The 25,917-nt window shown below is 38.1% G+C and overlaps 3 protein-coding genes across 4 annotated transcripts in view; 1 reads left to right on the top strand and 2 right to left on the bottom strand.

Moving 5' to 3' along the window:
* The window catches only part of LOC144038362 (myosin-binding protein C, fast-type-like), a 28,043-nt gene extending 18,276 nt beyond the window's left edge, over nt 1-9,767 (bottom strand). Inside the window, exons 1-3 of one of the 2 annotated variants that reach the window (XM_077550825.1) lie at nt 9,552-9,767; nt 4,401-4,418; nt 1,710-1,730 (exon numbers count right to left, since the gene is read on the bottom strand). In XM_077550825.1, coding sequence (XP_077406951.1) covers nt 1,710-1,730; nt 4,401-4,418; nt 9,552-9,573 — 61 coding nt within the window. In that variant the 5' untranslated portion in view covers nt 9,574-9,767. The remainder of the gene's footprint in view (nt 1-1,709; nt 1,731-4,400; nt 4,419-9,551) is intronic. The other variant, XM_077550826.1, reaches the window with a different exon arrangement.
* Nucleotides 9,768-14,034: 4,267 nt separating this feature from the next.
* LOC144038363 (stonustoxin subunit beta-like) lies at nt 14,035-16,590 on the bottom strand. The gene is made up of 5 exons (XM_077550827.1): nt 16,333-16,590; nt 16,211-16,255; nt 16,079-16,141; nt 15,854-15,996; nt 14,035-14,890 (listed from the first exon to the last, which is right to left on the bottom strand). The coding sequence occupies exons 1-5, from the start codon at nt 16,382-16,384 to the stop codon at nt 14,474-14,476; spliced, it is 720 nt and encodes a 239-aa protein (XP_077406953.1). The 5' UTR covers nt 16,385-16,590; the 3' UTR covers nt 14,035-14,473.
* Nucleotides 16,591-19,582: 2,992 nt separating this feature from the next.
* Nucleotides 19,583-25,412, top strand: LOC144038364 (tripartite motif-containing protein 16-like). Its single transcript, XM_077550828.1, has 4 exons — nt 19,583-20,033; nt 24,260-24,322; nt 24,430-24,572; nt 24,759-25,412. The coding sequence occupies exons 1-4, from the start codon at nt 19,985-19,987 to the stop codon at nt 25,158-25,160; spliced, it is 657 nt and encodes a 218-aa protein (XP_077406954.1). The 5' UTR covers nt 19,583-19,984; the 3' UTR covers nt 25,161-25,412.
* Nucleotides 25,413-25,917: the final 505 nt, after the last annotated feature.

The following is a 25,917-nucleotide window of genomic DNA, read 5'->3' as shown; positions in this document are numbered from 1 at the left end:
TTTTTTTTAATGAAAAAAATCGTTTAACAAAATAAATGAAGGCAAAGTACTTTTTAATCTTTTTTTTTTTTTGCTGATCAAAAATCTATCCAATCTGTGACTCAAATCCATGATCCGATCCAAACCGTGACTTTTTGTGATCCGTTGTACCAATACTGTAGACAGACCGTTCAAATGTATTTGTAAAGTTGTCCGAATGTCTTGAAACTTGTCTGTAAAACGTAGGGCTAAATTATTTATTATTATTTATTACTTACTAATTTATAGATGTTATAGTGATACAATTTTGGTGAGTTGAGGTCCTAGTGAGCAACTAGATTCCAAAGTCCTAGATAAACTGTAGATATCTAAACATGGCACCAAACTGAACTGGACATGAATATTACTATATTGGATAACAACAAGGTTGGCGACACACCGAAGACCCCCGTTAAGCCGCGAATGCCACTTCTTGGGTTTCGCTTGTAAAACCTGAACTGAGCATGTTTGAGATGTCGGACTTATCGCAGCTTGCCTGCAACTCACAGTAGCAAGTCCACTTTATGTCTCGTCTTCTTGGCCTTTGGACCGCAGACAGAAAGAAGGACATGGGAAAAAAAAACGCGTCTGATGTTCTGGGAGTGATTCTCAGGAGCACTCGGCTTCCTGAGGAGTTTATTAATAGGCCGTAATGTTCAATTGAGGGCAAAGTTGGGATATCAAATGACGCCGTGTCTACTGGCAGCACCTGTTATTGTTCAACAACTGAGTCTTAGCTGCGCTTCAACTCTTGTTATTTAAATTGCCAAAGCAGCAGAAATTAAACAAGTCTTGTCAACCCCAAAAAAAAGTTTTGTAGCACAATACACACGACATAGTTTGGCTTGAGCTCATTTTACAGCACAACTGCATTATTACAGTCCAAATAGAAGTATTAAGATTTTTCAAATCGCTTACTACCCAAAAGTCGTACTATCTAATATCTATTGTAGACCAGAGTCGGCTCAAAGCATATGCAAACTAAGCACCCGCATGGGGCCCCACAACCACTATAGTGCCCTCCAAAAGTCCACCGTAGAGATATAATAAATATTTTTGTCCTTTTTTTTTCCTGAAAAAAAAAAAAAAAAAAATATTTTTGTCTTTTTTTTTTCTGAATAATAAAAAAAATAATAATAATAAATATTTTTGCAAGGCAGCCCCCATATCAAGACTCTAGTGCAGGACTAGCATGCCACATTTAAAAGGAATGAAAGGAATCACTTTGATTGGCCACGATTGAAGTCGGCTGTGACCACTCTCACAACGGCTCAGCTCTGATAAGAATGATATATGGTGAGTCTTTGCTCGCATCAGCGGTCATCGGTACAATTGCGATGCGCCGTTAGCTAGCTAGCTAGCTATGTCTACACACTGACATTTTTGCACATCTGTAAAGAGTTTTAAAACGTAAATATTCAGCTTCTTATTTTTTTCCACTTGCTTTGCCGTACTCAGTTTTTGCGCATTAAATTAATTTTTTAACAAAAAAAAATAAATCCATAGAATACTGGTTTATTTTTGTTACTTCTAATGCTTTATCACTAGGAATATAGAGGGCCCTAAAGTAATTTCCTTCGGGGCCCCATGGAGGTGTGAGCCGGCTCTGACTACGAGACCTTCAAGAAGAGAAAAGTAACGTTCCAAACAACCATCCCAGTAGCATCGACGAACCGCGTTCTTTTCCTTACCATCCCAGTTGGAGTCAGAATCTGCTGCAGACAAAGCGAGAAGCAGGAGTGAACGCGACAAAAAACGACAAGGAAGCGAAAGCACGTATGCTGCGCAACAGTTGACACACGCGCAAGCTCTTTTCATGCTAATAATACGCAACTTGCCTAGTTTTCAGACAAAAAAAATGTGTGACCAAAATGAGCAAACGGCAATAGGCACAACAACATTCTGGACACTTCATTAGGCACACCTGCACAATATAATCAAATATGAGCGATGATAAATTCTTCCTTTTTGAGTGACATTGAGAAGTAGTAATTTATCAATATTTATTATTGTGATTGCCATTGACGGCTATAGACGTCAAAAATAAATTTGAACTATTTCTATTAGTTAAACATTTTTTTTCCACTTTTGTTAACAAGAGTATGAAAACCTTTTTTTTTTTTTACTGTACATTTAGAACAGATATAAAATGTGTGATTAATCGCGAGTTAACTAGTGAAGTCATGCGATTCAATTACGATCACAAAATTTAATCGCCTGACGCCCCTAATTTTTAATAAGCTTTTCCTTTTTAAATCGCGTCAGGCGATTACATTTTTTGATTGTAATTAATTGCATGACTTCAATAGTTAACTCACGATTAATCACAAATTTTATATCTGTTCTAAATATACAATAAAAAATTCTAGGTTTTCATACTCTTGTTAACAAAAGTGGAAAAAAATGTTAAACTAATAGAATTAGTTCAAATGAATTTTTGACGTCTATAGCCGTCAATGGCAGTGAATGAGTTAATATTCAGGCAACCTCAATATTAAAAAGATTTGAACGTGACAGATTGAGTAAGGTGGTGTACGTAATGATATGTATTGTATACTCTTCTGTAAAAAAAAAAAATAATAATAATCCAGACACTGTGGGGGAAACAAGTCAAAATATCCAGGGAACATCTTCATTTGGTGACTTTAGCGAATCATCTGTGGCACACCTGCAAACAAGTGATCACGTGCTGAGAGAATCATCATTTCCACACGGAGACGCCCATGTATGCACTTCTATGTGAATACATTAACAGGCTTACGTGGACGGGCATGTACTGCACATACCTCCATCTATAGAAAACCAACAAGAATTAGCGTATTCTGTTATCTTGTGCTGTATGTGGCCAGAATTTTAAAAAAGCTGCGAGAAAATGTGTCATTATGTTTTTCCTGGAAGGTGCCGACCATCTGCTTCCTGCAGTGGGGCGGCTGTGTAAATAAAGATGATGGTTATAAGGAAACAAGTGTATGGTGAGAACTACTCGACAGTAAAAAGTGTTTATGAATAAAATAAAATAAATAGACATATAAATGATATTAAAAAAACAAACGTTTGCAATTTCTGGAGAAATTGCGTGTGAAGGCTGACAGGCTAAATTAAAAAAACATTGTATCATATGGAATAATTTGGAATGATATTGAATGTCATGGAATGAGCTGAATATGTTGGAATGGTTTTAATCTGTCAATTTATGTGGAAACTGGAGGTGAATATAGTAAATATTTGGAATTTGGGGCTTTAGAAATGTTGAAAATTTTTTATAAAGGGAATTCAGCAAAATGATTTAAATTTCAAATGGAAACCTGTTATTTGGAAAGTGCCAATGGAAACGAATTGGAAATAAGTATTGGGGAAATTCAGCCTTTTTTAGGTGAAAAATGTTGAGTCATGGGGGAAAACATAACATTTTTGAATGAAGAACTAAAAGCCTCTATAATGTGATTTTTAAAAATATGTTGAAATTAGAATCAGCCTTCAGCCTGCGATGAATGAAAACAATGCAGTGAGAGGATAAGAAGAAACTCCACCCAAATATTTTTATATTCGCCTCTGCTTCATTCCTCTATTGCAAGCACGCAAAAAAAAAAAAAAAAAAAAGTAAATGATGCAAAGTGAAGACAATACAACACAATGGGATAATAACAGAAATCGTGCAAGCAGCCGACGCGCTAAGAAATGCAAACATGCGGAACCAAAGTGGCCTCGTCGCCGTATTATCCCCTTCAGCGGCAAAGGAAGTGATTGACCTTTGCCTCGACACTCTGTAATATACTCGACTTATCATCGGCATTATTCAAATAATTACCGTGACTGATTAGTTCAAATGCTTTTGGAGCACTCGATGCATCTCAAATATGAATACCTCCTCACTCATGTTGTACAGAAAAAAAAAGGGGGGAAAAAGAACAGGCCCTCACCCTCTTCGTCTGGTTCCTGTGGGGCTAAAATTAGCAGATTATTATTTTTTTTTTAGTAAACATCGCAAAGCAATGTGGAAAACACAAGTTAAGAGGCTACAACAGCTGAGCAAATATAGTACAAGAAGAACACACACAAAAAATAAATAGAACATCTCGCCAAGTATCACACGAGGCTTAGCAACATTTGTGTCACTGTGCCGACTTGTTTGCTACTGCCGCATTATTATACTTATTATGTCTTTAAAGTCTGACAGATTCACTGAACAGAAGGAATAAAACCACGGGCAGGGACGTAAACGACATTGGTGGCAGTCAATTAACGCGGTCAGAGGCCAGCGACGCGGCCGTGGTGACAAAAGTGCAAAAGTGAAAACGTGCGAGCTATAATCGAGCGACCATGTGATAATGAAAGGCACACAAAAAGGGCAGGAGGTCAATGGAGGCGTGCAGCTCACTTACCGTGCACCTCCGCTGGCGCTGCGGGGGGGAGAAACAGAGGCGACACATGATTAGAAAGCAGTGTTTATGCACGCTAATACTATAAAATAACAACAAAGGCAAATCATTTTTAGTAGCTTTCATACAAAGCAAACCCATTCTATTTTGGATGCCCAATTACAAATGGGAAGAATCTTTAATTGTCTCCCACTCCCCAAAAATATTTATATTAGCCTATAAATGCCACAAGATGGCGACTGGGCTCTTTTTTTCCCTATTAGACATGGCTATGTCCTGACTCAATAAAGCTTCTCCGTCCGCTATCCTGGTTCCAAGATGCCACAAAATGGCGCCACAGCTTTTCAGACATGGCTTGAGCACATAAAGTCAATAAATAAACATATATATATATATATATATATATATATATATATATATATATATATATATATATAATCCAACTGACTTGTAATTGGTTATGCTAACACAGAGCTAATGCCATGCTAAATCGGATATGTGGGTTTCACAAGGTGACACGTTCATATCTTGAATAACGTGACGCTCAAATGAACGCTGACATGGTATACGCCTGTAAATCCAGTGGACATTCTATAAAATGTTCACTTTTTATAGCGTCTTAACCTTTTGACACAAATCTATACAGCGGCTGGTCGTGAACTGGGCTCCCGTGACTTGAGGATTTTGGGCGCTATCCTTTTAACGCATTAAACGCGTAACGGCGGGCGCGACTGTCGAGGCTTAAGTAAGCTGGAATTGGAAACATATTAAATACCAAACTCCCCTCTGAGGGGTCAGAGCAGCAGCCGTAAAGGTCAGGGACGGTGTCTCATGACTTCCCTAAAGACAAGCTGCGCTTATTTTTTGGGACCGTTTCTTTAAATAGCCGCACAAGTTTGAATTGGCTCAAGCTTAAATTGGCAGAAGTGAATTTGAACTATGCCGATCGCCTGCCGTCATGTTTCAGGTGGAGCAACTGCTTGTCATACGGATGTGCAGAATGTTCTCCTTTGGGGGCGCATGTGTTTGTATTAAAGAAAGAAAGAAAGAAAGAAAGAAAGAAAGAAAGAAAGAAAATGTGCTGTGTTTGGAGACAAACTTAAGAGCAAATATTTTCCATTTTCTTGCATAGCGTGTTAGCATAACGCTGAAAATGACTTGTTAGCTGAAGCTAACTTCCTGGTTGTTTTAAGTGCGCATCTAATTGTCTCTGTTTTATGTCTTGTTTGACAGTGAAGTTGAGCTTGAAGCCGCTTTTTTGAGAAAGTGTTCACTATTTGCTAACCTGCTGTTTGTTGCGAAGTGAGATAAGCTCACTGCCACCATACCATGTTCGTTTCTCAAATTGAGTTATAAGAGGGGGAAAAAATCAACTGAAAAATGGTTAACCTGGAAAAAAATATATTTAAATTGGGTCACTCACGTCTTATGAAACTGCTTTAGTGTTCTTTTTTTTTTTTTTGCATTGTTTGTTATCATTGGTTTGTTAGCATTTAGCAAGCTAAAATGACTAGTTAGCCAACGTTAGCTAGGTGGTTGTTTTAAATACACATCTAACTGTTTTTTATGTTTCGTTTAATGTTAAACTTGCGCTTGAAACTGCTTTTGTTCGTTCACATCTTAAGGCGCCACCTTATTTTTCTTTTTGGGGGTGGTTGGTGTTTAATATGCTACATTTAAATTAGCTAGCTGCCAACTGCGCCATGTTATAGTAATATCCCGTTTTCCATCTATGCCTTTGTTCTAATACTGTAATCTTTGTCTTTTTCTCCGCCCTAATTAAAAATGAATGAGCATTGTATTTAGAAAATATTTTACAACATTAGCAACAATGATAGCTATAATAAAAGATTTGGAGTTGTTTATTACCCTATGTACAGTATAGTGTGGTGTTACTTTATGAAGGGAAGCCCATCGTACCACACTTCATAAAACCACCGCAAAGTTCCCCACAAACAATTATTATCCAATATAATATTTGGCTAGTCTGTCAGGATGTGAATGTGCTCAACAGATATTAAAACCTCACTCTTGTTATGATGCATAGAGTCCATCTCTTATTTTAATGTGCCCTTTCTGAATTGTATGTAAATGCTACAACCATTCATGCAGATTTTTTTTTTTTTTTGTCGTCGTGGGCCTTGAAGGTCGCTTTTATACCTCAGCGACATATTTTGTTTTTATTTAGTGACCGTCAAGGCTTTAGCTTTACTCCTGTTTATGAATATGTTTGCTAAAAAATAACAAAGCATTCCTAAGATTTTTTTAAATAATACTGTTAATTTGTTAAAACTTGATATGCTATTTAAATTCAGTACAAAAAAAATCTATTAGAATAGAAACACTGTAAATTTAAATGTTTTGGGTTGATCGGATGAGCGGACTTTACTCGCAGTGTATTGAGCGTAAAAGGGACCTGCTGATAGTTGACGGAAATTATGAAATAGGAGTTAATTGCCTTTCTATTTATGCCTCATTTTGAAGTACGGCCAATTTAAGGCTCAGCTGCGGGCGACGCTTTGTGGACTAAACAAATGAAGTCGCTAATGCAATTTGACATTGTGGGGCTTAATGTGAGAAAATGAATTTCACTTAAAATGATCTTCTTAATCATCTAAATATAGATTTACATCCGACGCTGGCTTGAGTGAGGCAAGCGGGAAAAGTCTTTCGATTCTCTTATATGTTCTACTTGGTTAAGTAGAACAGCAATTTTTGCGTGCTTTTTTTATGTCGCGCACATTTCTGAAAGTTGAATAATTATTTAACGAGGGATGGAATCCAAGCCCTGTTGAGCTCGACGGGGAAACTTCCGAGCCGAGAATGATATTTTACATCCTGATTTATCTCAGCCGTGAGTGCGCAAGTGTTACGGTAGCTAATACGCTGGCGCGTGTGAAACTCTATCAACTTAAGAGGATGGCGAGGGGGGGGGGGTGGAAGATGAAAAGGTCACGAGTTACTGGGGATTATTTTTGGCCGCGCCTTGAGGGTCGGAGCTGGCTGCAAAAGGAAGGAAGCATGATGGATGATTTAAAAAAGAAAAAGAAAAAAAAATGAAACATGATACGATTCTCATGCTAATTAAGCTAATCTTTTGGTTGAATATCACATTTAGCGCATATGTAAAACATGCAGCGGTGTCATGTGGGAATCAAACATTTGGCTCTTGATCCCTTTTGCGAGCTTCCCGGTTGAAGTTGGCTCGGTTACAGCGCGGTGGGCGGCGCACATGTGCGATCAGCTAAATTCAAACTCACTTGGCTCTACATGGTTAGCAAGCGCATGCTTATATTTCCGAGATCATTATCAAACGAAATGTATCAAGATTACAGGAAAGTCCAGGGGGAAATAATGTGTGAAGTCCATTATCATAGCGGAGCGGATGTGCAGGGATTAGATGTGAGAGGGTGGGGGGGGGGGGGTGGGTGGATGGGGGCTCGGGCAGTGTTAACGCAACCTTGGCCTGTGAAACTAGCATCATATCCCACTTGACAATTTCTCATATTGGATGATTTAGATTCTCTTTGGGTCAAAGTGTTGGCGGCCGCTATAAGGCGAAGGACAACAGATGACACTTTGAGAAAGTAGCCCTTGTCCGAGGAAGCATCGGAGAACATGTCCTTTACGCACTTAACTACAATATCACAAACTTGCTGTCCCCACCCCAAAAAAAATTCTAGAACTATATATCGCAATTTTCCTTTAAAATTTTACTCCTAAATTTTGAAAATAAGTATTCTGACATTTCTTAAAACTCTTCACTGCCAATGAGAGCAATAGATGTCAAAAAATAATTTGAACTATTTTTATTAGCTTAACATTTTTTTTTCATTTTTGTTAACAAGAGTATGAAAGCGTAGAATTTCTTTTTGTACATTTAGAACAGATATAAAATTTGTGATTAATCGTGAGTTAACTAGTGCAGTCATGCGATTAATTACGAATAAAAAAAAATAATCGCCTGACGCCCCTAATTTTTACTAATCTTTTCTTTATTATTATTATTTTTATTTTTTTAAAAGAAAAGATTAGTAAAAATAAGGGGCGTCAGGCGATTAAATTTTTTTTATTCGTAATTAATCGCATGACTGCACTAGTTAACTCACGATTAATCACAAATGTTATATCTGTTCTAATACAATAAAAAAAAATCTAGGTATTCATACTCTTGTTAGCAAAAGTGCTGAAAAAAATGTTTAACTAATAAAAATAGTTCAAATGAATTTTTGACGTCTTTAGCCGTCGATGGCACTGAATGAGTTAACAAAACAAGTGCAATTTTTTTGCATCTAATCCAGGAACAGCCAAATTTCAAAATATACTTTAAGTGGTCGTCAATGCGCCCTCCAGTGGACAAAATTAGTAACAATACTTCATTTGAATAAAAAACTGCAGTTTGTGTTCTGTCCTGAAGGGCTGGTTCTGGCCCACGGGCTATATGTTTGACACCCCTGCTCTATAGCATTAAGCAGAATCAGATATAGAATTAAATATGGCTGGTATCACTCTCAGATTATTAACTTTGCATCCTGTATATGTAAACATCTACAATAATTAGCATTGCAGGAATTAGTCTGTAAAATGCAATATGTTTGATCTAAGTTGATTTGACGCCAATTAATTTAAGTCATTTTGTTATTATCATGTTATTAATGCTTAATATACAGTACTTTTTTTTTCTTTTTTAACAATTCATGCCGGCATTTAATACACTTTTTCACCAAATTAGAAATGTGCTTCCTACCATACTCAATAAAAATACATCAACTATTCTCATAACATAAACATGAAATAATGCTCAGCAAAACAGAAGACACGACTCCACTCCAACTAAACATCACTCACAAGTCACTTGCATTTGTGTTTTCTGATCCATAAAAGTCCTTACAAAAATGTATTCTGGCAATCAGCTATAAAAAATCAACCTATTTCGGGCCCCAAGCCCAAGTTTGGGAAATTTCATTTCATGACAGCAGTACATTTTTGCTACCAAACCACTTAAATGTACTTTTATACGTTAATATGATTGTGCTGACTTAAAAAAAAAAAAAGAAAGTTTACAGCAACATCCTGCAATATTTGAAGTTAATAACTTCCCAAAAGCATCTCAGACACCCAAAATGTAAGCAAAGATTCTGCACGTCGGCGTACCTGCAGGGACCGGCTTAGGCATGGTTTATTCCTGTGTCTTCTCTTTGCTGCCGGAAGACTGGACGCGGGCGGCTAGCTTATTCCTTTTTATTTGTCCCCCCTCGCGCTGTTATTCAAAGCTCTCGTGGCACTTGAGTCACCCACACCCCGCGCTGTAAGTGAGAAGCGAGGAGCGAGGAGGCTGGCGTCACCTAAAGCGCTTTCAAGTGGAGACGCGCTCAGACGGAGAGCACAGGAAAGGTGCGCTGAAAAAGGGGGAGGGGGGAGCTGAGGGTTGACTGCGGAACGGGGGGGGGGGGGGCTGAAGGGGGTACTCGAGCAAAGTCCTCAAATCTGTCAAGAGGTTCAGACCAAAGTTTATGGACTTAATTTTTTCAAACCTCAAATTAAAAAATGTTTTCCTAACCCACTTGTTGGGTTGGATTTGGAGCAGATTGGGTTTACTTTTATCCAAGTTTGGGTTACACTCTAAAAACTGTTGGGTCAAAAATAACGATGGGTCAAATTGACCCAACTTTTTGGGTTGTTTTATACCAAATGTTTTATACAAAATGACCCAATATCTAGGAGTTGTTTTACACTAAAAAAAACAATTTCTTGACTCAAAGTTGGGTCAAATTGACCCATAAAGTGGATCGGTCCATTTTTTATCCATAATTGGGTTACTCTTGACTCCGACTGTTTTTTAGAGTGTAGTTATTTTTGAACCAGCATATTTGGGTTGCAAATTGGATTTGTTCAAGAAATTGAATGTGCAGACTTAAAATTGTTGGGTCAAAAATGGGCTGGCCCTCTACTTGGGTCAATTTGACCCAACTTTTTGGGTTGTTTATAATAAAAAAATATATTTTTATTTTGTGCAAAAACTCAAAAATGGGGTTGTTTGGATTAACAACACAGAAAGTTGGGTCCAATTGACCCAAGTAGTGAATGACCCAATTTCGGGGGGTTTTTGTTTTGTTTTTACCGAGCAGTTTTAATAGTGCACTGCAAATTTCTGGGTTTGTAGAAAGCAACCCAATTTTGGAGGTTTGCATGTACAAAAAAAAAAAGTGTTATTTTGAAGTGGAGGATTTACACACAAAAAACTAAACCCAGAAATTTGGGTCAAATTGACCCAAGTAGCAGGTTCATCCTTTTTTTTTTCTTTTTTTTTTTTAAGTCTATATTGAAATATTTTTGACCCATCAGTTTGAAAATGTTGGTGGCCAATGGATGGGTTGTGTCAGCAAGGGCATCCCGATAACAAATAATAATAATAAAATACAGTCCACCTACAAATATGACCATCATGATCAAAATTAAAAGTAGAGGAGGCTTAAAGAGACTTCACTGTAAAAATAAGTGGGTTAAAAAATCATCCAATTTATGTCAAAATGGTGACCAACATACCACTCGGGTCAATTTTCATGTACATTCTGGGTTCCATCCATCCATTTTCTTGGCCGCTTTTTCCTCACAAGGGTCGCGGGGGTGCTGGAGCCTATCCCAGCTGGCTTCGGGCAGTAGGCGGGGTACACCCTGAACTGGTTGCCAGCCAATCGCAGGGCACACAGAGACGAACAACCACACTCACATTCACACCTAGGGACAATTTGGAGTGTTCAATTAACCTGCCACGCATGTTTTTGGAATGTGGGAGGAAACCGGAGTACCCGGTGAAAACCCACGCAAGCACGGGGAGAACATGCAAACTCCACCCAGGAAGGCCGAAGCCCGGACTCGATCTCACGTCCTCTGCACTGGGAGGCGGACGTGCTAACCAGTCAGCCACCGTGCTGCCACATTCTGGGTTGTTTTACACAAAACCACTTAAAAAAAATTGGATCATTTTCTACAAAAGGAACCAGGAAGTAGGTCAGTCACTCCCTTTTTGACCTAAATTGGTTGATCTTTGACCAAACTGCTTTTAGAGTGTTTATTCCTAATATAATAATTTTGTGTCATTGGAAGCCACGTTAGCAATTTGCACAGTTTGAACATTAAAACTGTGCTTAAATTAAAGATTGCTCCAAAATAAATATTTGTTGAACACAATGCTGTTAAAAACATAATTTCTTGGAAATGGGCCGACTATAGGAACACCCGCCGTCCTGTTTTTAAACGGAAACTTGTCATGTCAGCCATCTCCTGCTGCCTCTCTTCATTACCTTTTGTCGTCCCCTCTTCACTTGACACAAATGTGCACGTGTCACCAGTCCTAGTGGAGACAAGCAGCCTGACACCGGAGGGGTCAGAGGTCAGAGTGTGAACCTGTGAAAAAGAGGAGTGAGCGTGTCACATGCAATACAGTCCGTCAATATGTCACGAGTGACTCGAGATTGGACAATTGGGGGAATTTGTGCTCCTAAACAATTGGAGCGCTTGTAAACTCTTCCTTTGGACAGCAAAGTACAAATACACTAATTATATAGATGTGGTATATGTTCTTTGTTTATATGCTCATAATTTTTGACATTGGGGGGAAAAAAAGCGCATTCTTGAGTTGTCTATTTATGTGTACATGGGTCCTACTGAGATTTTATTATTCCATAGTCAACAGTAAAAATACAATTTATCACGCAGGCTTTCACGTTTTTTTTTTTTTTTTTCCCGCAAGGAGACTTGACCAAGCAAGGTGTTCGGGCCCTTATTGACACGGCGCAATAAATTGCCATGCTTTACAGCCTGCTTACAAATCCGTGCCATCATCTGATAAGGATGTTGAATTGGAGGACAACTATAAATATCCCGGGACTTTTACAGATAGCAAATGTAAGAGGCAGACAAGAGATAATTTGTAGCCAAGTGCAGCATTTTGTTTTGCCCACAGTAACAATAATCTAGTCTACATGTTGACCTTGTTTTCGCAGGTTGTACTGCCAGGCATCTTGGCTTTCTTTCTGCGTGGCGCTATATTTAAATCAGGTGATGAAATGCAACTTTAAGAAATTGATATTATTACTAGATTGACAGTGTATTTTGCACCCTGATTCTCTGGAATGATTTTAAAAAAAAAAAATCATTTTAAACATTTTCCTGCAAATATTATAAATACTTTTTTTTTTTTAATCTAGAAAGTGTAATCAAGCTGCAAAGGCATTTTTTAGAAATAACAATATAACCAAATCAATGCATTATTTTATGTGGGTAGACAGTAACGTCGTCTTCTCCAGCGCCATGATTTTAATATCTGACGTTATGCTGCCCTCTAGTGGTTGTATATATTTATTACATGACTTATAATTTGTACAATGAGTCCTCAGTTAACGATGGAGTTTCGTTCCTGCGTTGGCGTCTGTGACGCAATTCAGTAACGTGAAAAGCAAATCTTGGCAAAAGCTTTAAAACAATCTAATTAAAAGAGTAAATACGGCGGACTTACGTTGGTCGTTGTGTCATACATGTCGCAGGCTACGCCTCTTCATTCCGTTCGTAAAACCAACGTATGTCAGAACCCTCGTAAAACCCGATGACCATAACAAGTAATACAATATTTGCCAATGCTAGATGAATGAATGAATAAGTCCAGTTCAATCATGAATTGACTTTTGATTGGACTGGGTTTGCAACACATGCATGTTATTGTAAAGATAAGACAGCAGGGGGAGACAAAGACCATATCACGTCTCACAGACGATTGAGGTTGAAAGTGAAATTGTTTTTAATTGTAGTAAGGATGCTTAATTTAAAAAAACAAAAAACATCTATGGTTCATTAATACTGTGTGTGCGTGCGCGTTATTTCAGTAGACTGACTGGTCCGATCCTTTTGTATATGGCAAATAGCTTTAAAAAATAAAATAAAAAATACAAATAAAAAAAGCATTGTGTCTTTCTTTAGAGGTAATATTTGAGTGTTGAACAAAACTCGTTTTTATCACTAGCTTTATATTTAGCTCCATTTTATCGGTATACTAAGCCAATGGCTTCAAAGTTTGCAGTGGAAAAATACTAAATAGGTTGAAATAACTTTAATAAGTTTTCCGTTAAAGCTACCTTTGCTACATGCTAAGCTAATAGCCTCTTCGTTGGTACGTATTGGAGAAAGAGTCAATATTGGACCTCATAATAACAGTGGCACCAATTGCAGGTTTCCATAAAAATCTCTATAAATTTCTACAAATGCAAAGTATAATTTGTATGTCATGAAGTTTTGATCTGCAGTTTTTTTTTATTAGCGTTTTAAAATTCATCATTTCCCACTTCATTGTTTTGCAGTATGAAGTTTGTTGTCAGCAGCCTAAACCTGCGGCACCCACCGGCGCCCATGTGAATCTTTAACTGGATAAAATCAACAATAAAAGGTGGAGAGCAGCTGGAGGTAAAGTATGATGGATTCAAAATGCCTCATATGACACTGATGGATCACTTGGCGTCTTTATAAAGCACCACTTATCACCTCGGCGTTACACAAGTGCAAATGCTGTTTTAATGTTTAAGGCATGTTTGGCATGCATGATTAGCTCATTTATTAATACAGAAAAGCAAACAAACAAGTGAAATAGCCTTTAAAACTCTTTAGTAAAGAGTGATCATTTTATTGTCGCATAAAATAAACAATGTGGCATTACATGTCGCCATAAAATACAATCCAAATGTACTTTTTTTGCTGTTTTATTTGTGTGAAACACAAATAATGTAAAATCACACTGTGACGAAAATAAAACAAAACTACAGTTATTTCATGTGCTTACAAAAACACAAATAGCTTCTTGATTGATATACATACAGTATGTATTTACAACCTTTTGAATTTGGAATGAATCTACATTTTTCTGCATTCTAACTAAATTGTATCAAATGATAAATATACATTAATCTTGAAACAGTATTCAATGTGTTTACAGCTTATACAAGTATATACAAGGTTTTACACGTTTTAGCATTCATCCCCAATTATTGTAGACTGAAATGTATGAAAATGAGACCCTGATGAGTTCCTCATTCCTTCAAAGTGAGCGTGCATGAGGACTTTTGTCCAACCCAGAAACCAGGCATCATCCTCCCCTTAAAGGAGCTTTTAATCCGCCACAGGAGTGTCACCTCCCGCCTGCCCTCGCACCCCTTCGCCTCCTCCACGGCGTAAAAGTTGACCACCCCCGCCGGCTGGTCCAGGTACACGCCGATGGTGCTGTACTGGGGGATGTCCCAGATTTCATTACTGATGCCGTTGAACCACACCTGGTAGTGGGATCCTTCCCAGCCGAGACCCCAGGACTGGTCGTTCTCCCCCAGGCCGCAGGGTCCGTCGTGTCCCCTGCGCCCGGCCCCTTCGTGGGTGACCCCGGCCACCACCCAGCCGGAATACTTGATCTCCCAGTATGCTCGGAATCCCAAGATTCCTTCTTTGCAAAGAACCTTAAATTGGAAAAGCAATGCTACTGTGTCAATCTTAGCATTAAGCTAACACATGGATTATTTTTGATTCATTTGACAGTTTAACTCTTAAAATTTAATTTCTTGAAAGTGTTCACTATGTGACAAACTGATTCTTGTGAAGTGAGTTGAGTTTGTTGACACCATGAGGCGCTCGTATGTATCATTTATGCTAGGAAATCATAACGAAAATTTAGCCAGGCGACAACTCCTAAGGCTCCACCACGGGACGTCCCGTTTTGAGCCTTGTGTCCCTTATTTTACCAGCCCCACTTTTACGCAGGTCCCATCCCAGCGTCTCAATTTATTTTTCTTTTTTAAGTCCAGTCTGCAAGCCAATTGTTAAGGCCATGTGTACGTCAAATCAATCTTGAACTGTCAACCAAGATAGCATTTAGCATTAGCTAAAGTAACACTGCAACCACCGGTCACCAGATTGACTAGCAATTAAACTTTTGTTATAAATGTTATACTTTTATAAATAGTCTTTGGTTATAATTTATTGTTTATTTGATTTTCAGTGAAATGGGAGTGTCGCGATTTTTTTTAATTTTGAAAATCTGGTCACCCAAAACCACCATACAAAAAAAAAAATAATAATAATAAAATGAAGCATGAAATACAATCTAACAGATTAGAGCAAATAAAATAGCTTAAAAACACAAAAAGTTTGCAAGTGCATCTAAAATCATTTAGCATAGTAGCTAAAGCTGCTAGTAAGTACAATACCGTTGTATTTAAAAAAAATAATAATAATAGGTACAATTTTTATTTCACAATATTATACCTTTTAACTAAATCATTATTTTAAATTCAGTTTTTTTTACTTCCCTTTATTTTAATGCATTAACAATGAAATACTGGATTAAATAAATATAAAAACATAATAAATAATACATACATTTAATAAGTATATTGTCATATTGTCAAAAAGTTCAAACCGACCTGCGGTGTATGTTCGTATCTCTCTGGCCTGTCGAGTACCGGACAAGTGACATCATCAGTCATTCGGGACACTTTGGAGCCTCCCTCTGTTATCCACAACATCTTATTGGCTGTCTTATCATCAAAAGAAAGCTTGATCCAGTCTGCGGGAATACATACAAACTTCCCAAATTAAAAGCAGATTTTTAAACCATCAAAAGTCCTTGCTTAGAGGATCATTCTTACATTTAAGCAGCTCGTCTCGGCATGTCGGCTCCAAGATGTTTGGGTCATAATCAGGAATTTTGTCTGAGGAATAAAAACGCTCATAAAAGAAGAAGAGGAAATAAAAAATAAAGCCTTTTGTTGCAAACTCACCTTGAAGAGCAGCCCCATTTTTAGGCTTCTTCTTCCCTATTTTCTCTATCAAAAAATAAACAAACACAATCCAGTTTATTATCCCGGCGCATTACTCATGATATTGCGTGCGATCTATTTACCAGGTCTGCAGGCTACGCGCAGGATTCTCGTACTTGGCGCGCTGGTTGGCATCTTGAAGGCCTCTGGCTGCCGCGTTAACTACCTTCACGTCTGTCAGCGGCGCTCTTATATACATGCAGGACAACACTCCCTCTCTGCAAAGAGACTTTTGCCGGGCTCCCTGAGGAATCCAGGCGGACATTTTGGGAAGGTATGTCCAGATAATGAGCTCACTAACGTGCGTGTCACACGCACTGCCAAGGCGGGATCATCACGTCAACGCCGACGCCTGGCCTGATGACCCATATTAAATCTGATTAGGCTGTCACACGCATCTCTTTGAATCTTGGAAAGTGGGTGTATAGGCTTCTTTAGACAAATGTGCTGTAGCATAATAGCGCGTCATGATCAATCATCAGACGGGAAATTAACCACTTTCTCTTGGATTGGGCTCCAGGTGATTATTTATTTACTGTTACTATGCCACTAAATACATCATGATGATATCAGCATATACTTTTTGTGACATTTGTTTGGAGGTATGCCGTAAAAGGTTGGGAAACACTGCACAAAACTCCTGCATATATTTTAACCCAGTTGCTAACCAAAACAGCAACTCCTACTGTTTCAAACGTATGATCGAAAAATCTCACACATTTGAGTAAAATTGGGTCATTTATAAACAGCACAGTAATTGGAAATGACTGCCCAATATGACACACAACCCCTAGGGGGCGTAATAGATTACATTACGAGTACATTTCTAGAGGTGCAACAATTACTTGATTAGTTGTCGATTATGAAATGAATCCACAACTATTTTTGATAATCAATCATTATTTAGCTACATTTTTTACTTGAAAATTTTTCCAAATGATTTTTGTAGTCCTTCATGAAAGCGGACTGATTGTTTAATTTTGGTTCAAAACAAAGATAGTCGCTTTTACTTTGGAAAACAGTGATCGACATTTTTGCAGATTTTCCTCACAAAAAACACACCAACCCAGTAACTTAATCCAACATCAATTTTGACGTGCCTTCTAGAATTCCCCAAGTACAGGTTTTCCAAGTAAGGGACGGCCATTAAAAAAAAAAAGAGTGGCATTAAAGGAACTTAGAATTAATTCAAAATTAACACACTAATTTTGTTCTTTCCATACCAGTGATGTATACTGACAGGCAGAACAATTAACTCATTTACTGCCCTAAATTCATAAAATAATAAAATAATAATAATTGTAATTAATCGCATGACTTCACTAGTTAATTCACGATTAATCACAAATTTTACATCTGTTCTAAATGTACAATAAAAATATTAGGTTTTCATACTCTTGTTAACAAAAGTGGGGGAAAAAAGTTAAAAAAGAAATAGTTCAAATGAATTTTTTTACATTTATAACCGTCAATGGCAGTGAATGAATAAAAAAAAAAAAGAAGAAAAGATTATTAAAAATTCGGGGCGTCGGGCGATTAACGTTTTTAATCGTAATTAATCGCATCACTTCACTAGTTAACTCGCAATTAATCACAAATTTCATATCTGTTCTAAATGTACAATACATTTTTTTTTAGGTTTCATACAATTGTTAACAAAGGTGGGAAAAAAAATAAACTAATAGAAATAGTTAAAATTAATTTTTGACGTTTATAGCCGTCAATGGCAGTGAATGAGTTAAACACCAAAACAGTGAATAGCAAAACCAATCAGATGATTTCATCTTTGACTCATTTAAAGGCATTCACTTCAAGTGATGATGTAGATTCCAAAGTCCTGACCTTCACCATCCCGAGCAGCAAGCAAGAAAGCAGGTCAAAGCATTTGATCCCGGATCACCTCAACTGTCAGCAGCGCTTCAAAAAGTGCGCGTGCTTTCCCGATCAACGTATCAAAGGAATCGGCACGCATGCTTTCCTGCTGTCAAAACATTCCTGCGAGCCGCCTCGGCTTTGCATGTCATGTTTAGCACGCTGCTGTCATGTGCGCATCCTGAGCCCGGGGGTCGGCCTCGGAGGCGCAGGCCGGCCTTGACTGTCGACGTGCCAAAGCTGTAATCGGGCCGGCCAGCCGACCCCTAAAGAGGAGCGTTTACGACCGGGCGCGTGTTCCTCGTGCGCTCATGAAAGCGGCGGGACCATAAACGGCTAACGTGATCATGTAGGTCGAGATCTCGTCACTTTTTTTGTGGTGTGACTTGCGCTGACGACGAGTATTTAGGTGATGTATATTTAAACGTAGCTCACGCATCTTACATGCATCGGATGGAGTCAGATATACTGGACAGTAAAACCTTGGCCTAAACTGTATGTGGGGGGGTTATTTTATTTTTATTTTTTTTTCGAAGAATTGCCTGTCCAATATAGAGTCATGGTTCATGGAAATGAACCTGACGGTTATGTTTTCAGATTGAGGGAGTAAACCCACATAGGTAGTGATTTATTGAATTATTTATTTATTTGTTACTTTTCCTGCTATTTAATGAAAATCTCATTTATTTCCTGTTTTTGTTTTTGTTTATTTGTATTGATTTATTGGTGCCGTCTGGTGGCATCTTTTTGCCAAGCAACTACTTTTTAGGGATGTTCGATACCACTTTTTATTTTTTCTTATAGACCTACTCTTGAGTAGTCACCGCTACATATAATTTGGGAGAAAGACCGATATTTCCCATTATAGCAGTTTTTCGTTAACGCATTAAACATTTTAAATATATTTTGGACGTGTATAACCATCATTGGCAGTGAATGAGTTAAAATTTCTATTATATATTTTTTCCATTTCTTAATAAAATACATATAACAAACCTTATTATTTTTAGTTTTTAGCCGCTACAAACTCAAAATAGTGACTGTAATCGCTAACATCTTGAAAAGGCCAAATTTCCTTCCGCCCTTGCTGTTTATGAACATTTGGGTCACAATGCGCTGAAAACGTTGTCGTCACTCTCACATTAATTTGAATACTCCCACATTGTTGTACATAGCCCTTTGTGTGAGCAGCGTGCTGTTCATTTAAGTCAATTGTCAATTATTTCTAATTAGCGCCTCTTGCAGGCAGCTAAGTGTAACTACATGTGGTACCAAAAGGGTCACTCTCTCATATGCTGATGTTACTTACATATAGAAGCAAATATATTGATCAAAGTAACTGACAATGATCTCAAAAGAGTAACTATAGTCTGATTACTTGACTGGAAATAGTAACTAATGCGATAGATTAGTCATTTTAGAGTAACGCAATACTTAGTGCCGGCTGAGGACATTGCCGCATTCACTTTCCCAGTAATCCTACAGTCTCCCAGTTCGTTCACCGCACAGCGTGACGCTGTCAACACCGTCACCGGCCGAGCTGAAGTCTACCCCGAAGTCACCCCCTTGCATCAGTGCTGATCGAGTGCCACGTTTAAAGGTCGGTGATGCAACAAAAGCGTGGGTCGGCCGCGTCGGGTATTTTGGCCCGGCGCAACGGGATGTCCTCACATCCAGGCATCCGTGTTTCCGTTTTAAGAAAACCACATTAAAACCCCGATCCGGTTACACGCCTCTCGGTATTATTCAAAATTCTGATCTCACGTTATAAGTCCGCACCACCAACCGTGGCTGCGTCGCCTGTGTGGCGCTTTAAAGGTATATAAGAGCTGTCACTCAGCGGAGACCACGGACACGGGCAGGATGCCTACCACTGACACGATCATGTCAGACAACTGGAGTTCAGGCAATGGTGAGCTGGATTTTCTGCTTTTCACATAGCTTGATTTAAAGACTATTTATCACAGGTTGATTTCATGCGTGTCATTGTAAGGACGACCTAATGCTTTCCTTTACTGGCCCTGTCATGCATATGCTGAAAGGATTTTGAAAAAAAAAAAAAAGAGAGAAATTACACAATGTAACATTATATTTGGTTGTTTTAGAGCATATTTTGCAATATATATACATATTAGAGCTGTTAAAAAACTATTTTTTTCATCAGATTAATCATGATTATACGCTTAACTCTTTGACCGCCAAAAACGTTTAATAACGTTTAGTAAAATCCAAATGAGTGCCGGCAAGAAAGTGTAGGGTCTGCACGCGAAGGGGCAATCGCAGTGAAACTAATCTGTTGTGCAAATCCTGCTGCGTCTCCTTGCACGCAGGGGAGTGTTACACAAAAAAAAAAAAACTGTAGTTGAAACATCCACACAATTGTAAATAGTAGCACAGTTGCACACATTTGTAAATAGTTTGCCAAATTGTTTTGTCAAATTGTTACACTGTTGAATGTAAATAAACGTATTTTGCTATCAAAAAACACTTTTTCGTTGTTGGTGGTAGTGTTTTACAGAAGCAAAGCACTGTTTAGGTGTTTGAGGCATCATTCATGGGAAAAAAAGGTGTCAAGTTCACTAGAGTGCATGAAATAAAATCGTTTCACAAAAAGCTTGATTTCTCCGTATTTTGGTCCAAAACACAGCATTTGGGTGAAACTAACCTATTTTCTATTGTTGATTACTGAAAAACTGAATAAGGTAGAAACAAACTTTTTTTTCCAATGAAAGATGAGAGTTCAATCTTTCATTTGGTAGTATCTGTGTTTCCATAGTCCAAACACGACATTTTCTGTGGACCTTGAAAGATCAGTCAAAATGCTTAAATCAGCTGGCATCCACATGTTCTCTTTTCTGAAAATGCTTGGCAGTCAAAGAGCTAATGTAAAACCCTAGTTTGAAACCCTAACCCTAATTTGAAATCCTAGTTTGAAATCCTAACCCTAAAGTAAAACCCTAGTTTGAAACCCTAATCCTATTTGGAAACCCTAATATAAAACCCTAGTTTGAAACCCTAACCCTAATGTAAAACCCTAGTTTGAAACCCTAACCCTAATTTGAAACCCTAGTTTGAAACCCTAGCCCTAATGTAAAACCCTAGTTTGAAACCCTAGTTTGAAATCCTAACCCTAATTTGAAACCCTAGTTTAAAACCCCAACCCTAATGTAAAGCCCTAGTTTGAAACCCTAACCCTAATGTAAAACCCTAGTTTGAAACACTAACCCTAATTTGAAACCCTAGTTTGAAACCCTAACCCTAATGTAAAACCTTAGTTTGAAACCCTAACCCTAAAGTAAAACCCTAGTTTGAAACCCTAATCCTAATGTAAAACCCTAGTTTGAAACCCTAACCCTAATTTGAAACCCTAGTTTGAAACCCTAACCCAAATGTAAAACCCTAGTTTGAAACCCTAATTTGAAACCCTAGTTTGAAACCCCAACCCTAATGTAAAACCCTAGTTTGATACCCTAACCCTAATGTAAAACCCTAGTTTGAAACCCTAATCCTATTTTGAAACCCTAATATAAAACCCTAGTTTGAAACCCTAACCCTAAAGTAAAACCCTAGTTTGAAACCCTAATCCTATTTGGAAACCCTAATATAAAACCCTAGTTTGAAACCCTAACTCTAATTTGAAACCCTAGTCTGGGTTTCAAACTAGGGTTTCAAATTAGGGTTAGGGTTTCAAACTAGGGTTTTACATTAGGGTTAGGGTTTCAAACTAGGGTTTTATATTAGGGTTTCAAAATAGGGTTTTATATTAGGGTTTCAAAATAAGATTAGGGTTTCAAACTAGGGTTTTACTTTAGGGTTAGGGTTTCAGACTAGGTAGTTTAGTTATACGCAAATATTTATTAAATGATTTACTTTAATTAATTAATTAAACGCACAATATTCTGTAATTAATCGTGTTTTTTACCACTATTTTCTGAAAAGCGTCTTACAGATATTTGCTTTAGTAAAATCTCGGAATTAATGTAAAATCTTCAAGTCCTTGACTATTTTCCCCCCAATGAGTTTAATACAAGATCTTATTATTAAGTATCAGTTGGATTTAAAGTATAAATACTATACTGAGAGACGAGTATAATATTTGAAGTCTTATGTAACTGTCACAAGTAAAATACGTTCAAAGCGGCTCAGTAGAAGTAATGCGTGGATAACTACAATCACAATATAAACGATCTAAGTGTGTTCATCGGAACTGAGGCAGAATATTTGCTATCGTATTGATTTCCTTTCCTTATTTCCATTTCATTTCATTCATTCATTTATTAGATCGTGAATGTGTTCCGTCGACGTTTTTAAATGAAGTCTGATTGTTTCGTACTCACGCAGTGATTCGAAGGCGCCTGCGGTTCATGTGAGGACAACCTCGAGTTATTCTCATCGCTTTGACAGCAAACAGGTGTCTTGCAAGATCAATATCAGCTCGCACATGCGTTCCGTAAAAGAAAAAAAAAAAAACGATAGGAAATGATGAGACGGTTATTCATGTCAGAATGCGACTCTCGTCTTTATCATCGTGAGTCATATTTATTTTTTGCTGGTATCACTGCTGGTGTGAATGTTGGGACACTTTATATTGGATGCTGCGGCGTGAGCTGGTATAAATACAATTTATTGTCGGTGTTGACATCTTAATACTGTCGGGGGGATTATCTGTCTCCACTTCTTGATCGCCATCAACTGAAAAAAACGGGGCTGCAAAAGTACTTGATTACGAAACGGTTATTAGCACAGAGCTCCCTGCGTAACATTGTATAAATCTTATCGTGAATGTCATCAAGCATAGTATGATCCCTTTTAATATTAAATTATGGGATTAACACTTGTGTGGTCCTTGGAATATTATACTATTTTTTTTTTGATTCACAAATGAAAATAATTCTACGAACCTCGATGGAAAAGTATTTGACTAATTTCCCTCATCAACAAACACAAAAATGTGTGGCGGCGCGTCATAAAATAATTGATAATAATAATAATCAAAAAAATGGGACGTGTTGACGTGACAGAGACAGATGGCGTTTTGTAGGCATACATTGGCTCGCCTTCCGCCATCTGTTGCAATATTAAACCAAATGATTCTTCGAGCCAAGTATATTGACCTTGAGCAACTCTCAGGGAAAGTCGTATCTTCAAATAACCTGGTTGGTGCCTGGGAATCCTTTGGATGGTACATTGTAATCGCCATGACAGCCACATATCAGCCATTTTGCTGAAAATGGACTCACAATTCCGTATTTAAGGAGAAGTACACTTACATGTGTAAACGAAATAATATACCGGTCTCTTTTATGCTATCAAAATAACATTTCCGTAGCTTTAGCTTTAGCTAACGGCAGAAACTGTTTTTAAGATGGCACAAGACGCAATAAATTTGCCACAAATCATTCTTGGGAGTGGAGCTGACAATGACAAACAGTTCTTTAAAAAAAAAAAAACCTTGGAAAAATCTTGCTTTTTCAAATTTGTTGTGTTATCATTGATCATTGTTAATACTCCCATTTTTTTACGCCTTAAAAGTCTCCAAGATCCTTTAAGAGATCATGTTTATGATCAAATCAGGAAAAAGAGAATGCAAAGTATGCAAAGTTTGTAACTCAAAGATAAGAGACTACGAAATTTTGCTTCATCCATCTTTGTAAAACCCGCAGACTGGTTAGCTATGCTAACCTCAGAGTTTTGCTAACAGATATGGTAGCCTGCCAAACATTAAGCTTCATGCTGGTTATTTTTTATAAATATTTTTTTTCTTGACAAAACAGTAAAGACAAATACAGAGACTGGGTTTGGAAACATTAAGTTATGTGATCACGCATGTATTAGTGCAGCTAGCTAACGCATGTACAGAGTACAGTTTAGCTAACCGTTAGCTGGTTAAACATGAACCCTGGCATTTTGGTTAGATTTTTTTTGTTTATTCAAAAACAAAAATGGAGAAAACAATAATGACAATACAGAGACTGATTTTGAAAGCATAAAAAAAAAACGGTGAATGCATCAGTACAGCAAACTATCACAATTACAGATGCTGAGTGCAAAGTAGCTAATGTGACTGAGCAATATTTTGCGATTTTGACAGTATGTGAATACAAATAAGCATGTCTTCTCTGTGACGTCCCCTCTCAGAAAAGACCCCAGCCTACGAGCCCGATATGCCCGAGCCAAAGAGCAGAGCTGATCTCATCAAACGTAGGGACATTTTTTATTTAATTTTTTAATTCCAAAAGCGATTTTTTATTATTATTATTCTTTTTTTTACTTGACAATGACAACAAAGTCTTTTCTGTATCTGACAGACTGGATAAACCTTTCGTTCGATGCACGGACGGCCAACAAGATGCTGTGGGTAGAGCAGGGGGGCGCTAAGGTGTCTCGCAAAACCGATGACGTCAAATGTCCCGTCTTGGATGGACCGGAGAGATTTGAGTACATGCCTCAGGTCAAATGTCACGGCTGAAGCCAAAGGCCTTTAATTTGTTACTAAAAGTGGATTAGAGAGCTTATGAACGTGTCATCATTGTTACTAAGTAGTTGCGATTTGAGATGATTCTAAAACACATGCAGCAGATTGATGTTTATTTAAAGTCAAGCGTCTGTTGTAAATCTGCTTTCTGCATTCCAAAAGGTGCTTTGCAAAGAGGGCATCCTGGGTTCCCGGGCCTACTACGAGGTGCAATGTTCCGGCTGGGTGATGGTCGGGCTGGCCAGCGAACGTGCCGGCAGGAGGAACAAAGATGGCTCCTGCGGCCTCGGGGACAACGAAGACTCGTGGTGCCTGGGCTGGAGCGGTTCCAGTTATCTCGCCTGGCACGACGGTCATATATCGGAAATCCGAGACGTTCCCAAGTCGTCGGTTTTAGGCGTGTACATCGACCACCCCGCCGGCGTTCTCAATTTCTACGCCGTGGAGGAGGAGGAGGGGGGGGTGACTCTCCTGCAGCAGATTAAGAGTCCTTTTTATGAGAAAATGATGCCAGGTGTCTGGTTGGGGCTGAATTCAGACTGCGTGATCCGAAGCTGTAACTGACTTGACGGATAAAAAGACAGTCGTTGTCTTGCTCTACTCACAAAGAGTTCGGGATAGTCGGCTTTCGGGCGACATTTCAGGATCAACCAAAAACCCATTTCAGAAAAAAAAACTTGGAAGAGAATTGATTTTTTTTAAAAAAATAAAAGTCACTCAAGGGTTGAGGAACAAACACCACCTTCTGAAGGTGAGTTCGTCATAAGATGATATTGAATATTATTGTTTATTATATAATAAAATAATGTTTTTAAATGTTGTCCCAGTAGTTTAAACTCTCCATCCATTTTCTGTACCGCTTATCCTGAGATGGAGCCCAGCTGACTTACTGTTTGTAATTTCACTTCAACATACTTCCTTGACACCAATTCCTGTTTAGATATTATCGCAATTCCTTCCTTTAAGATGTAATGCTCACCGGACCCTTTACTGTTGTGGCCGTTACTCAAGAAATGGTGAAAGACTTTTTTTTTTTGCTACGATAGGCAGGATTTTTCAGCTTTGCGGGACCTAAAATTGGGGCAACGCATGCTCGGCATGCCCCCTCCTGGGGCGCGATCCTCCAAAATGACATACATTACATATCACAGCAATTATTATCAGTAGAATGAATCATTTAAAACACGGATATTAACCGCTGGGGATTGAATCTAAAATAATGATCTATAAATGATGCATCTTTGTTCATCGGTCTCTGCCGGTTTACAAGTACACTCCAAAAACAGTTGGCTCAAAAGTAACCCAATTATGGATAAAAAAA

This window comes from Vanacampus margaritifer, chromosome 18 (assembly GCF_051991255.1).
Source record: "Vanacampus margaritifer isolate UIUO_Vmar chromosome 18, RoL_Vmar_1.0, whole genome shotgun sequence".
NCBI lineage: Eukaryota > Metazoa > Chordata > Actinopteri > Syngnathiformes > Syngnathidae > Vanacampus > Vanacampus margaritifer.
The sequence above is the reverse complement of the archived record's forward strand: the minus strand, read 5'-3'. Positions and strand labels throughout refer to the sequence as shown.